Source organism: Alligator mississippiensis, chromosome 14 (assembly GCF_030867095.1).
Source record: "Alligator mississippiensis isolate rAllMis1 chromosome 14, rAllMis1, whole genome shotgun sequence".
In the NCBI taxonomy this organism is placed as follows: Eukaryota; Metazoa; Chordata; order Crocodylia; family Alligatoridae; genus Alligator; species Alligator mississippiensis.
The window spans coordinates 38,950,213-38,965,279 of record NC_081837.1 but is presented as its reverse complement, the minus strand read 5'-3'; the positions used below and the strand labels follow the sequence as shown (position 1 = coordinate 38,965,279).

At 41.5% G+C, this 15,067-nt stretch overlaps 1 protein-coding gene across 5 annotated transcripts in view; it reads left to right on the top strand.

Moving 5' to 3' along the window:
* USP49 (ubiquitin specific peptidase 49) overlaps positions 1-15,067 on the top strand; it is a 55,500-nt gene that overhangs the window by 20,443 nt on the left and 19,990 nt on the right. For 2 of the 5 annotated variants that reach the window (XM_059717451.1, XM_059717450.1), the window contains exons 2-3: positions 11,542-11,689; positions 13,030-14,440. In XM_059717451.1, coding sequence (XP_059573434.1) covers positions 13,058-14,440 — 1,383 coding nt within the window. In that variant the 5' untranslated portion in view covers positions 11,542-11,689; positions 13,030-13,057. Of the gene's footprint in view, positions 1-1,691; positions 11,690-13,029; positions 14,441-15,067 lie in introns of those variants that run through there. The other 3 variants (XM_014593528.3, XM_014593529.3, XM_059717449.1) reach the window with 3 other exon arrangements.

The following is a 15,067-nucleotide window of genomic DNA, read 5'->3' as shown; positions in this document are numbered from 1 at the left end:
GTGTACCACTAGATTTTTTTTTTTAATGGTTTCATTTGAAATGCTTTTCCATGCTTGAATTTGTTCATCTTGAAGTATGTCTCTGACAGTCATTCCAGGTTTACAGCGATGTAGTTGACTGGAATTTTGGCCTTGTCTTTTCTCCTTTTATCCTAATGATGGAGTTTTGAAGGGAATATGGTAAAAGGTTTGTGGTCATGCTTATTGAGCATATCTGTATATACACGTAGACTGCTTCAGCATACTCCTCTGCAAAAGCTGGTTTTTTTGTTTGTTTGTTTTTTAATTTCTTTTTCTTTAAGACCTTCAAACATGTTAAAAGAATTGAGGGGGAAAGGACTCTCTTTTAGCTACGTAAATAAGTTTTAAATTCTAAAGAGTCATAAACTGAATTGCACAGCATTTCAGTGAAGCTGTTACATTCATCCTGAATATAGATGATGTCTGTATTTTCAAGGAACTTTGAAACGTCGGTTTATTCCTGCTCTCACTACCCTCCCACACATCCACGTTTCATACCTTCTTGGTAACCCCCAATAAAAGACAGAAGTACTAGTTGACATAGTGATTCCATAGCATTTGAGTAGCCCACTTCATCAGAAGCCATTCTTAAAATTAAGTTGAAATTCAATAATCCGGTACATATAAATCTAATAAATAAGACACCCCCCCCCCCCATAGGTGTTTTTATCTCAAGCCTGTGACTACATTTTTTTTTTTTTAACTTGTCTCTTATCAAAGAAAAGGGAGTGAGAGTGAATAAAGACCTCTGGATATGAAGGACAGTGTAGCGTGAGCTTGTATGTGTGAGACCTCTTGAGCCAGTTGACCTTTATTGAGTCCCTTTCTAAATCAACATAGGTTGCTTTCAGGGGTTGCATAATTTCACTCTCTTATACTGGAGAAATATTTCCTAGCTAATTAGTTTGAGTCAGAATAATTACTGGAAGGTTTAACTAGCGTGCCCATCAGAATCTTGCTTAGCAGCCCGAGTTCTACTTCATGGCTCACTGCTTTCGTAGAGTGTTTGTTCATTTTTTTTTAATTTTAAATTTAATACAGTGAGGTTATGATATGAAGAGCTAATACCTGCCCCCCTCTTCCCCTTTTTCCAGGGCTCTGTTTGCAAGGTCGGTATATCTGTGACTTACATAAACATTATAATTTTTTAGGTTGATGAAGTCCAAAATGGGGACGGGGGGGGGGGGCCTCCCCTTCATAAGAATGGGTTGAGTGATAAACATATACTTTAAAAACTTGAAATATTTTCTTAGACCATATTGTGCTTCTGTGCAACTGAACTCTTTTATGCCTATCTCTTGTCGTGCAGAAGAAGAGATGGAAGGAAGATGTCTTGTCCCTCCTCTCCCCCACTCCTCCAAACCTATTCCAGCAGGGAAGTATTTCCACTACCAGTAGCGGCCTTAGGGGAGGGCAAACCAGGCGACCGCCCGGGGCCCCACACTTTATAAAAATAAAAATTATTTACACTGAATATTTGTATTATCAATATTGTATTAAGAGACTTTCATTGCAGCAGTTTCATGGATAGGGCAAAATGAAATTGAAATAAAAAATGTCCAACTTGCTTATAGGTCATCAAAATTAAGCCTCTAAGGCAGGGGCGGGCAATTATTTTGGGCAGAGGGCCACTTACTGAGTTTCAGCAAGCCATCAAGGGCTGCATGACAGGCAGCCCAGGGCAGATAAATGTTAATTTTCTAAATTTTTTAGGGGCCCCACGTGCCGGATAGAATGGCCTGGCAGGCCGCATCTGGCCCCAGGGCTGCATTTTGCCCACCCCTGCTCTAAGGGGCCCTAAACGATTGTCTTGCCCAGGGCCTCAACAACCCTAGGGCCATCACTGCCACTACCCTACTGTCCATACGCTACTAGGAGGATTTTTGCCTTTCACCATTCGGTTGTGACAGCACTATTTATAGGAAATACATTCAAGGAAGGGACTGTGCTCGAGAACAACCATTTAATCAGGTGCACAGCTCAACCTCTGTAGGGTAATGGGTAAATATCATACTAGTATTCTTGGGGAAACTTTCAGTGGGCACTTAGGGACATCTACCAGGCAGATGGGGAGAAACCAAAATGAACAATCACTGGTATGGGGAGACTTGATGGTAAACTTTCTGTCTTAAGATAGTAAAGCAGATTTGTTATTACGTTGATCTTTCTTAGACTGTTTTCCATCCTTTTTGTTAAGCACATACATTCAACCCTAAAAGCAGAAGGCTGTATTTCCCTATCAGTTCTTGATAAGATGTGTAACATAGGCACAGGTGGTGGAAAGACAAGATTTGCATTTCATGAAATCCGTGGGATCTGCAAGCATTCTGACGGCTGACGGAGTGGGGTCCTATAGCAGTAGAGCAGTTGGGCCTTGTGCATCTCTGAAGCTTTCCCTAGACAACCAGTTAGTGAGGAATTTTTGTTGCAGTAGGTTATAATCTTGGTCGCAGAGAGAGGCATTCCCTGAGGTCTAAATGATTAGGTTTTGTTTGCTCTGGAAAGAAGGTAGGTGGAAAATGTGCACTGTGGTCTTTAGCTTCTACACCAAATTCAACTGTGGTGTTAGCAGTAAATGGACTTTGCGCCCATAATTGTAAGGACTGAATTTGGTGCTGTCTGTCTTCTGCAGAAAAAAGCAGCAGAGAGAATTGAGCCATGTATAAAAAAAAAAATAAATTACAGCCTCTTGTGTCACAAGGTAGTAGTATCATGAGCAGTTTCTGCTTTTCCCTAAGGAAAATAACTTCAGTACTTTAGACTTATCTTATTCTCTCTCTTCTCCACAGGAAGGTTTCTGTTGTCTTTATTGATCTGTTGCCTGACTGTTCAGGCTTGGATCCCTTCAATCCTCTTGGTGTTTTCCAGATTGTAAGGGGAAGCCAGTTTAGACTCAGGCTACAAAGTGAGTTAGTCAAATATTTAATCACCTAAAAGAGCAGGCTCCTACTTATAAGAATGTTGTGTCTAAAACAGAAGAATCACCTAGTTAATAAGAACTGATTCCAAGACTTCACCCATTTTTGGGGGGTCCTCTCTGTATTTCTCCACCTTCCCACACAGTTCGTTTCCATATATGAAGTCATCTTCCTTTGTTAATGATGATGTAAGTGCTTGCACTGCAGGCAGTCCACTGGTATAATGTGAGATCACTTTATGTTGAACTACGTAGCAGGAGCAGATAAATTCTTAAACATCCCCTTTTAATGCAAATGTTCCTTTCAGTGACAGAAAATGAAATGCACAATTGTTTTGCTGAGACTCTTAGCTATCATCGGGGTCTTAGCGAATCCTTATTGAAAAATGGAGGTAGGGCTTCTGGAACCGTAATTGTTGGTATACCGTGGGCCAGCACTGCCAACCGCCTTGCATTTGGCCTTTAGGAAGGCTCTACTGAGATGGATTTGTGGACGAAGGAAACTCTGCCGCTTTCTTTGTTTGCATTTGTGATTATTTTAAATCCGTAAATTGTCAGCTCTGTTTCTGATAGATACCAAATTGACCAATAGCAGCAACTGCAGCAGGAAGGGGTGCATTACAACTTGTGTACATTTAGAAGACAGGGTTCGGATGTCCATAATTATTGGCCTTTGTTTTAAAGGTGCGATCTCCTTGTTCTCTGAAGATACTTTTCTTGCACAAAAAGCCCTAGACTGATCAAAATTATACACTTTTTTTTTTTTCCCTCTATATCTATTCTGGCAACCCCCTCTAGTGGAGATGCAGTTTATGCCAACCAAGTGGTTCTTTTGCTCTTATTTAATTTATGCAAGTTCTCTGAAGGGAGCAACTGTGTTTGTACTAAGGCTTTTTTTGTCGGACTGGCTAGGCTAGTTAGGAATGGAGAAAGAAAACCACATACCCAAATGAGATGGTTATTTATACCAGTAAAGCATTTAACTGTAGGCTGTGCCTTTAAATTGTTCAGTATGTTCCTTGCAGATAAAGCAGTCTTGGAAACAGCGGTCCTTTCTTTTAAAGTACTGTCAGATCCAGAGATTTGGGAAAAGGGATGCTTTTTCATTTTTCTTCTGCATCTGAAGTAGACAGCTAAAAGCTCTCGGTGGCTTGCAAGCCTGTTGGTTTCAAGGGGCAGGCAGCTCAGAACTGTATTAATATGCGTAGGAATCTATCAGGCTGAGATTTTTACTGAATGCAGCCCTTCTCTGAGTCTATGTAATTTCCTAGAATCATGACTTAAAATTTGTCTGAATTTGCAGCGTGTGCTAGATGTCGCCAGGTTGAAATTACCCTAAGTATCAGTTCACTTCCCATCTGAGGAAGGAGAGCTGAGAGTGAAGAGAGACTTGTGAGGAGCAGGGGGGTTTTTTGTACCGCTGTTTGGGTTCCCAAAAGTCTGATGCATCTTTTTTTTTGTTCAGGACGACAATATGCAAAAATGAGTCAGTGCTGTCCATTTAGATTGTCTCGTACTTGAAATTATTTACTTCCATAAACGTGAGCACATGTTACCTTTGCATTGCCATTGATTTTGCTCAAAAGTAACAGAGCTATGTAGGGGAGGATCACCAATTCCTGCTCGATTACCAAACTTAGCTTGAGCTAAGGTTTTCACATTCCTGAAGCGTAGACTTTTAAGAACAATGCCAAAAATCATGCGAGTTGGCAATACTGCATTCACTACTCCTTAATCAACTGGATATATTAAAGCTTTAAGCAGCTACTCCATTTTTAGCCTAAAAGGCATAGCCATCTACAGGAATTGGTGATTCCTGTATAAAAGAAAGAGCTAAGTTTTTCACATTCCCAAAGTGTGGACTTTAAGAACAGTGCCAAAAATCAGGAGAGTTAGCAATACCGTGAATGCTTGAAATAACTGGTTTTTAGCCTCCAATTCATATTGGTTTAGAATGGGATGGAAAGCGCCATATGTAACAGCATCACCCCCTTGCCCCCCACCCTCAATTTTACCTCTTTTTTGTTGTTTCACATGAACAGTTAAATCCTATAGAGGTCAAATTGCTATACCTGAAATGGAACTTAAATTATATAGGATTTTTTGTTATATCCCTGTAGATTTTTTTTTTTCCCCCCCCATCTTGCAATGGCTACATTTCTTTGAAAATTGGTTTCTATCAGACACTAGATATGAGCCCAGAGCAAATTTTTACAGCGTGATATGAACTCCTGGAAAGTATCTAACATGGACATCAATTATAATTAACTTAAAGGAGTTAATAAAACAAAGCTTGCCGTGGAAATTGACTTGGAAGTTGAGTTTTAGTCCATCTCTCATTTATGGGTCCAAACTTAACAGAGTGGTGAATGCAAAATGTTGTGCGTTTAGGCTTCCCAATTTGCTAAAGGTTTTTGCCCAATCAAGGAGAAAAGTTATCTGTTTGATGGCAGCTTTTAATGCACAGGTTTGCTTGCCCTTCTCCTTCCGAGGGTGCAACATATTCACAATCAACTTGAAGCTTTTGCTAATATGTTTTTTCTTCTGGCAGCTGTATTAATTTGTCTGTAGGTTGTTGTCTACTCGATAACTTGTCATCTTGGGTAAAGGTAATCCAGCAAGCCTGGAACACAGAGTAGACGGCTCTTGAAAAAGCATGCCTCAGGTACGAACTAAAAAAGATCGTTGGGACTATTTCTACTTGCTACACAACAAGGTTTAGACGCTTAAGAACAAGACTTCTGATTGCAGGGGAGCAGGGTTCTGTGACAAGTGACTACTCCCTGGAGAAGGAGGAGAGTGCGGGAGAGGAAGACTTCACTGAGTAGCTCTTCATTATGGTCAGCAGGTGGTTCTGGTGGACAATACAGGCTTTACCGGTCTTGGAAAGACATCTTCATATTTGCTGAGAGAAGAAAAGTGGTGGTAGCTCTAGTTTACATGTGCAGCATTTCCTTCTGATTACAATGTCAGGCTGACCCACTTTGAAATATTCTCAAGACACTAGATTGGGACTAAGGTGTAAATTCTAGAAGGGCTGACTGCTTTGAGAGGCTTTTTATGTGGACAGGTGAGATCTTTTTGGAATCAGAGGATGAATTCTATTTCTCATGTTCTGAGAAATATGCCTGCATTTTTTTCTGTTTTATAATACAGGAAAGGAGTGCTCTGCTCATTATTCTGTCTAAACCAACCAACCACTCATCACATTTCTATTCTCAGTCCCACTTTACACCGCCAACCTACAAACAGTGCTGGTGGTTTTTGAGTTTTCCATTTCCTATCTGTCTAGAAGGACCCATCAGAACAATGTGGATGGATGGGGCCTTTGAGATGGATGCAGAGATTGGCAGTATGCAGCCCACAGGCTGGATCCAGCCCAGAAAAGGTCCAGTTTGGCATGGGAGATAGGTAGCGCAAAGCTGTGCTGTTCTTCCCATCCTCCCTGCAGTGCCGCTCTCTGCTGTGGAGGCTGCTGCTCCGCTGCATCTGCACTTACCCTCACTGCAGGGTAGGGAGGAGATCAATGCAAAGGGAAGGACAGGCAGATGGCTGCTCTGAGGGGCAGAAACTTGCCTGTGGTCAGGGCCAGGTCGGAAAATGTGGCCCCTGCTGGCAGAAGGTTATTGATCCCTGGGCGGTTAGAGGGATTGCAGAAATGACAGCATTTAATATGATAGTGTTGGAGTGATGTTGTAGCTGCAGCGGTCCAGGAATCACGCAAGAGGCAAGGATTTCATAGGGTGATCAACCTTTTATTGAACCAACTGTGTTGTTGAAAAAGGATGTCTTGCATTTGAAAGCTTGTCTAACTCTATGCCAGCTATGCAGTTGGTCCAATAAAAGATACCACCCGAAGAAATCCTTGCCTACAGCACAGTCATCCATCGATATTTATCATTGTGCAGTTAAATGAGAGTGTTAGGGGGATGGTCTAGTAAGCTTTAAGGTGGGAGAGGGGTAGAAAGGAAGCAGAAATTACAGTGTTCATACCATAAATCAAAAAATAAATGTAAAATATTGCAGTAGAAAACAGTGGCTTGGTAGCTTACTACCAAGAAGGAAAACACACCTGCCCAAAGCAAAGTAACTCACTTAAGAAAGCAGCCGAGATCAGCTTCTCTGCTAAAGTGACTGAGAAACTCCACCTGAGAGAGTGTGGTGCTTTCAAGAAACGTTCCTGCAGCATTTTTCTGTGAATGATGAAATAAAACAAAACAGTCCAGTCAGCAGAGTTGAAACAATAAGAATATATTGGCTTACTTTCCCCCAAGAAAAGAAGCATATGCTACCCTATTGCATTTTATAATGCATAATCACAAAACTTATCCGTCCTGCTCTGTTTGCCATCCTCTGCAGCGGCGAACAATCAGAAACAGGTGTGCTTCCCTGTGCCAGCTCATGCTGTATCAGACTTCTGATACTTTTGTCCCCAATTGCGACTGCATGGCGGGGTGTGTGTGCGCGTGTGCGTGTGTGTGTTGGCTGTCAGGGCTTCCAGTACATGCATAGGCAAAAGTACTGTTCTGTATGCCTATTGCAAAAGGGTGAGTTAAAAAAATCTGTTGAACGAGGCCTGTGAACAAGCACATGCAATTGTACATGTGTTGTGTTTTCCCCCTACTAGCTTCTCCAGTTTATTACAAATGTTAAGTGCTTGCTGCAGAGAGAAAAGTCTGCCATAAACCTCAGACTGTGCACTTGGAAAGTGTGCTTTTTATCAGGCGGTACAATTAACGTTTTTGTGTCCAAATTTTAAAATTATTTGCTCTAAATTAGACTTTGGTTGCCCCTCATTTTTCTGCTGTTGATGAGAATTACAGAAATTTGAAGGTATTTTCCTCCTAGTAAGAAAAACCCAAGTTAGTATTGTTCCCAGAGAAGGGAGTGCATCACAGAAGCTACTACCACCGGTTTCCCCTTTGCCAGTGCCCGTAGAGAGAACGAATGAAAGGACTATTAAGCCTGAACTTCCCTCCCATTACTAGCAATGATCTTCAGGCTGAAGTTCAGCGTTCAGGAATCTTGCTGCCTGCGTTATGCTTGTCCTATGGATACACCGCGGACTTGGGGCTATCAATCCAGACTTTCCAACAATACTTTTATCTCCTTTCCCCTCTTGCACAGTTATTTTAAAAAAGAAAAAGCAGCTGAAGTTGTCAAATTTCAACAGATCTCTTCAGTCTGGTTCTGAATATGGAACATGAAAAGGAAAGGTGTGGCATAGAGAAGACAGTTGTATCCATGCGAATGCTTCGTGCATCTGATTACCAAAAGTAATTCTCAGTCAGGAAACTGATAAGAGAGACGTAGTTGAAAGGCGTCATGTTCTCTTTGCTTTTTTGTTCAGTGCATTTCTAGCTGGCTCTTAATGCAATTTAACACTTCCTCTGGTACCGTAATTGCAGCTGTATCTCCAATCATGGGGAGTAAAGGAAAAAAAAATGGAAGCAGTCATGAATGGAAGAGGGAGGGAGCATCTATAAGACAAGCATTGCTGATAAGGAGATCCTCATCTTGAGAAAAGGTTGGGAATCTCTATTTTAACTGCAGAGTGCCATAAAACTAACTTAGACCAACATGGCTACAACCTAAACCCCCATAAAAGTAAGCGTACATTCAGTCACGATCTGCTTTAGCTTTTTGTTGCTAAAGCCTTAAGAAAACATGCTAAACGTTAGTTCCCTGGTATTGAACACGCTTGTTGCTCACAGCTGATCTTAGATCACCTGCACAACCTTCTGAATGCATGATCAGTTGTTGTGACACTTGAAATAGTTTCCATTCTCTACAGCCTTTGCAGAGCAATTAATTTTTTTCTCCTTTAAACTATTTGCAGCTTCAGATTTTTCCTCTCTCCCTGTTCCATAACTGTTTTTCCCCGTTCCTTTTGTGAGTATTTACTTCATCCTCTCTGAAATAGGTAATAGCCGGCAGTTATTGTTTGCATAGTTGCGTGACAGAGAAAGCTGGAGCTTAATTCTGTCTTTTAACTGTGCACGCACCTTTTACTAAAGATCAGTATGTGCCTGAGGTATAGTTAGACCCACAAGTATTTTGGATACTTTTTTGACGTGTTGTACAATGCTGAAAAAAGCATAATGTTAAGAACTCAGACTTTCGATCCAGGGCAACATGCATCAAGAGCTCGGGGCTTGAGACAAACAAGGGATTGTTACATTTTTAAGGTATTTTGAAAAAAAGGCTTCTACTCTATCTGGTAAGTCGACATGGTTGGGGTTTGTTAGGAGAGCGATAGGGGGCATTAATCAGGGTGCACAGATCAAACAGCTCAGCTCATCTGGGTATGCAGAATGGGTTGAGGGGTTTGGTGTTATTTTTTGCTTCTGTTTTGACATGAAAACCAGTTGGTGGAAAGGAAGAATTTCATTTCAGAACAGTCTTAGGAGAAGAAAGCTGAATTGATTAAATAAAACCTGCTCCTGTGCGGTGTCACTTCTTGAACAGCCTAATGAACTTGGTTCGTGTTCGTAGGCCTACGCCTGCAAGAAAATACGCAGTATCCGTAGCTCCCTAAGGAGAAAAAGGTGGGAACATTTCGTGCAAAATCAAGGATGCTTGTTTGCTGGGAATAACAAAATCTAGCTCTCCAAGTCCTACTTTGCTAAGTGACCAAGGTTTTAAAAGGGCAAAATTCTTCGAACAGCAGGAAATCCTACTAGCCCACACAACAAAAACAAAGGGAACTGACACAGGGCTTGTAATTCAAATACTGACAGCCTGTTTTTATTGCTAACTACTGTACTCTGAAGCTCTCTGCCTGTGTGGCTCTGATTTCCTTATAGCCTGTTACCCAGTTGAAACGAACAACCTATTGTTACGGGTTGGTTGCTTAGAAATTTAGGATAATTTTTATGCTTCTTAATACCGGCTGCATGAAAGCCTGCGAAGCTTGGTCACTGCATTTTGCTTCTGTTTGATGAAAAGAAATCCCGGAGACCGCTTGAAGCTAATTTTTTCTATAGTAGGGACAATTCTGGGTACATTAGCGAGGCGTAAGGGTTAAATCCCCAACACTGTCGCATATGGCAGTGAGCAGAATCGCAGATGTTGATGATACAACGTAATTAGTATTCTTTTATGTAAATGAAGGCTGTCAATGTTACCATAGTGTCTACTCTTTCAAGCTGGAATCTATTGCACTTGGACTCACCAAGACTAGACAGGATTATTTCACAATTTTGAGTCAAGAATTGAGCGGAAACAGATAAATAGAGAATACAGAAAGGGGTAGGGATGGGATTGGAGTGGGGGAGAGTTTCAACTTACTACACTAGGCCATGTTCATGCTTTTATTTCTGACCGTGCCTTCCCAGATCCTGTTGTGTTGTAAATGAGCAGGCATCCCCTAACTGCAAGGTACAGTCCATTTCCGAACTATGCTTTAAACAGACAAGGTTATTCTGATATTGAAGCGATGCAGAGAGAGAACATTTCTAAACAGACTACTTTTATTCTTCCCTATTTGAGAACAAACAATAGAAAGAGTGCAGAGGTTTCATTTGCCTTAAAATCTGCCTCCTTTAATAGCTGCATTAGCGATAAGGAGCTTGGTAGTAAATTTTTAAATTACACTTGCATAACAAATGTAAGAGAACCTATGGCGTCTATTCATTGACTTGTCAAATGTGCCTTCTGCACATTTGCAGTTGGTGGCTCCAATGTCCATCTTAAGACTCTTTGAAAGCATGAGATTTCCATAGTAACATTACAACTATATTCTCCATTGAAGTGGCATTCTGATCTTTAAGCTTTCTGCACGCCAGATATGAAACTCTGTCTTGAATGGTGTTATGAATGTCTGTAACCACTTTGTGCTTATTGCTGTTATTACAGATATTACAACTTTACGCTATATTGAAATACTTCAGTTCTGGGGTGTTTATATGAGGGTGGGTGCATGTGTGTGTCTGTATGTATGCATGTCGTATGTTATGGGAGTTACCTTTATTATTGAAAACAAAATCCTCTTTCAAGCCTTCTTTTTTTTCCCCTCTGCCTTGGACAGAAGATACAGTACTTGACAGTCTCTTCTAGCTTCTCATCCTTAAATGTTGTTCTATTTTAAGATGCTTATATTTGGCATTCTCTATTTCTGCATTTTTTGTTGTTGCTATAAAAATCATGTAGTAAATGGAGTTTCATTCAGAACAGACTCCATGCCCCCCCTTCCACCCTGAAAAGATCTCCTGTGAAGTCAAAATCAAAGTGATCACAGGAGGTGCACATTTTTGCTCAGTTTTCCTGTTCAGATTTTACTTTGCCATATGGCAGGTCATCCACTATGAAAGACCTATAATGAAGAGGCTGTGTGTGATCAGCAGATTTATAGATTATCAGAAAATGAAATCAGAAAAATGAAATTCCAGTCTGCCCTTTTCCATTTGACATTTCTTCACAGCCATGTATTTGGGTTGTTAGGTACATTAATGTCATGGCTTCCAGCTAATTCTGTTCCCTATTATGAATATGTTCTCTGCAGTAGCTCTTACGTTGAGGGGATTAATTGTGTTGTAAAGCAGCTCTGCTAGGTTTTTTACTTTGTTTACATGTATCACAGGAATTTTTTTTTCTCTCTCTAGGGCTTTGAAGCTGTGCTGCCTTTATGTGATGAAGATCTAAGTAGTAATTAATTTCCCGAAGAACTGCCAAGGCTCCTTTGGCTAAAATGGGGATGTTCCATGCTTTGGTCACTGAGTTGCGAAAAAAAGAATGTTTAAACATGACTCAGTAAGTACTGAATCGCATACGTATGCATGTTTGCATCTGGCTGATGCATCTTCATCCTGTGGCTTGCTTGGTTTTTTATTTTTATTTAATTTTATTTGTTTCCACTGTTCCACATGTCAGCTCCTTGCATGAAGTGTATAAAGGAACAGTTTTACCAGTATTAAGAACTCTGTACCTGTGTGTGATTAGAATATAACTGAATAGTATTCTTAAAATACGTAGATGTGGAACACATGAGGTAACACTTGGTTGTCTAGAACTACTTTGCATTTTCTTCACCCAGGATTTAAAAACGGAGTAAATTTGTTGTCTCCTCTTTTGTGTGCAGACTAATTTGTGCATTATGACAGAATGCATTTTTTTTGTTAACCTGAAATATGTGTGCTGGTTTGGTTGTAACATGCACATTTTAAAATGTTGACCTTGGTTGAGGAAATAGAGGCAGACTCTTACCTGGCATATATTGATGTAGCCCTATTAAAATCAATAGATCTGTGACCATTTCCACCAGCTGATGATTTTTCCTGTGGCTTTCATAAGCTGAGCTGCCAGTTTGTGACCCAGCTTGCTTGTAAATCTTCCTTATAGGGATTTGTTGTGGAGTACTCTGTGAAAAAGCCAAAACCAAATCTGACTTAACATCAATGATGTGCAGGTTGTGTAGTACGACTGCACTAATTACCTGAGACCTACTACAAATGCAGTGACTGCATTTCATTTGTAAATGCTTGTTTTATCAAACCTTTGTCTGGTGGGGAAAATGTGTAATGTAGGAAAATGAATGAAGAATTCAAGAGATTGACAGTGGGATGCAGACTCTTTACCAATCCGGCACAGCCCAGGTTGGTCATGGCAGTTATCCAGCATCTGTGTAGTTTCTCTGCAATAATTTCTACAATCTAGGTCCAGTTTCTAGCAAACAGAAGTTCCAGTTACAAAACCACCAGCAAAATTTAGCCTTAAGCTTATCAATTCCAAGGGCATAGCTAAAGATTAAATAGGTACATGGGCTGAATTCCTCTCTTCCCTCTTACAAGTGATTCCACCCAGGGCAGGTAAAACACATCGGCAGGTCCCACTGTCTCTGTCTGAACTGTCTTTAGTAGGCAGGCAGAGAGCTTCATTCTTTGGAGCTTGTCAAGTCTGTATCTGGTACTAAAAACTGCTTTTAAAAGTGCCCAGTAATAAAGTCTATGAAAGGAAATAATGTAATTGGACTTGACAAGACATGACATGCCTGTATCTCTTTAGGTCTTCTTTATGTCTTGGACAAAAGAGATGGATTTAAATATGTACGATAGTTCTAAGGTCCTTTTCTTTTTTCTCCTTTACCCTTCAAGGTTAAAGCAGTGGAGACTTCTGTAAGACATGGATAGATGCAAACATGTTGGGCGGCTACGACTCGCCCAAGACCATTCTATCCTGAACCCCCAGAAGTGGCACTGCATGGACTGCAAGACAACAGAGTCGATATGGGCATGTCTGAAATGCTCCCATGTGGCCTGTGGAAGGTACATTGAGGAACATGCACTTAAACACTTTGAAGAAACCAGACACCCGCTGGCAATGGAGGTTAACGATCTCTATGTGTTTTGTTACCTTTGTGAAGACTATGTCTTGAATGATAATCCCGAGGGTGATTTGAAATTGCTAAGAAGCTCTCTGTCAGCAATTAGAAGTCAAAAGCATGATCCATCAACAAGAAGTGGTAGGACATTGCGATCAATGGCTTTGGGGGAGGACGTATGCAGCCATCAAAGGACCCCTCAGGGACAGCCTCAGATGCTCACTGCTCTCTGGCACAGGCGGCAGTCCTTGCTAGCAAAAGCGCTGCGGACCTGGTTTGATAAGAGTTCGAGAGGCCAGTTGAAACTAGAACAAAAGAAACGACTGGAGGAACTGGAGAAAAAGAAGGAAGCAGCCAGGCAGCGACGACAGGAGATGAAACGGCGGCTTCTGGAGGAGCTGGCAAACACTCCTCCCAGAAAGAGCGCAAGGCTGTTGTCTCATGTTCACAGAGAGAACCTGATTCCAAGGAAATTCAGAGAGATGGCAACAGCTTCCCCTACCTCAAGGAGAGTGCAGAGCAGCAAATTCAAACAGTTTTATTCCATCCGGCGCAAGCCCCTTATGACTCCAGGTGTGACTGGTTTAAGGAACCTTGGAAACACATGCTACATGAACTCTATTCTGCAAGTGCTAAGTCACCTCCAGAAATTTAGAGAATGTTTTTTGACACTTGACCTCTGTGAAACTGAAGAACTCTTAGCCAAAACCGTGAACGGGAAGTCTAGAATGTCTGGCAAGTTGGCAAACGGATCTGCTGCTAATGAGTCAGGGAAGAGTGACAAAATGGGGTCATATGGCAGGCAAAGCTTGCCAGTTGGCTTAAATGGTGGGTCCTCAATTAGCAGGAGTTTGGAACTAATACAGCCCAAGGAACCAAGTTCAAAGCACATCTCTCTCTGTCACGAACTGCACACCCTCTTCAGAGTAATGTGGTCTGGGAAGTGGGCATTAGTGTCTCCATTTGCCATGCTGCACTCTGTGTGGAGTTTGATTCCAGCATTTCGAGGTTACGATCAGCAGGACGCTCAGGAATTTCTTTGTGAGCTGTTGGACAAAGTGCAGCAGGAGCTGGAGTCTGAAGGGACGAAGCGCAGGATCCTCATCCCTTTCTCGCAAAGGAAGCTCACCAAGCAGGTTCTGAAAGTGGTGAACACCATTTTCCATGGGCAGCTCCTCAGTCAGGTATGCACGTAGGTCGGCACTGAAACCAACCACTGCTCTCACTGTGCCAGGGAGCAGAGGTTTTATTTTCTGTCGAACTGCTGGATATTCAGCAGGACTTGGGTAGGTGTACATAATGAGGGCAGAACTTGTTATGGCACCGTGCAATAGTCCTGTTGGCATTTTCGGCGCACATCCCTCATCGAATGCAATGATAATTTAGAGGTCCTTTATCACTTCAAGTTGACATTTGCACGCAGTGTACAAGTTCTCAACCCTGGTGTAAGTTACTTTTTGTTCTTATAAAATATCTTTTTAATTAGTTTAGCCTTTCCTTTGTTTGCTTTCTGCGCTCAAAAATTGTCGCATGAGGGACAGAGAATCCAGTCGTCTTGTCTCATAAAGAACAGAGCTTATTAAAAATTATTTGCAGGCATTGTGATTGAGCCCGCAGCGTGCTGACTACCCATAATTCTGTGGTTTCTGTGGGAGTCGCAAGAGCTCAGCATCTCGCAACGTTTGGTCCCTTGGGTATATATTTTTCCCCTTGAGTAAACCATGTTACTCCTCAAGGGTTTGACTCTGAGAGTTGCTGAGTGCCTCTGCAGGCCCTCAATTACCATTGACTTCAAAGGTCATTAAAAGTGC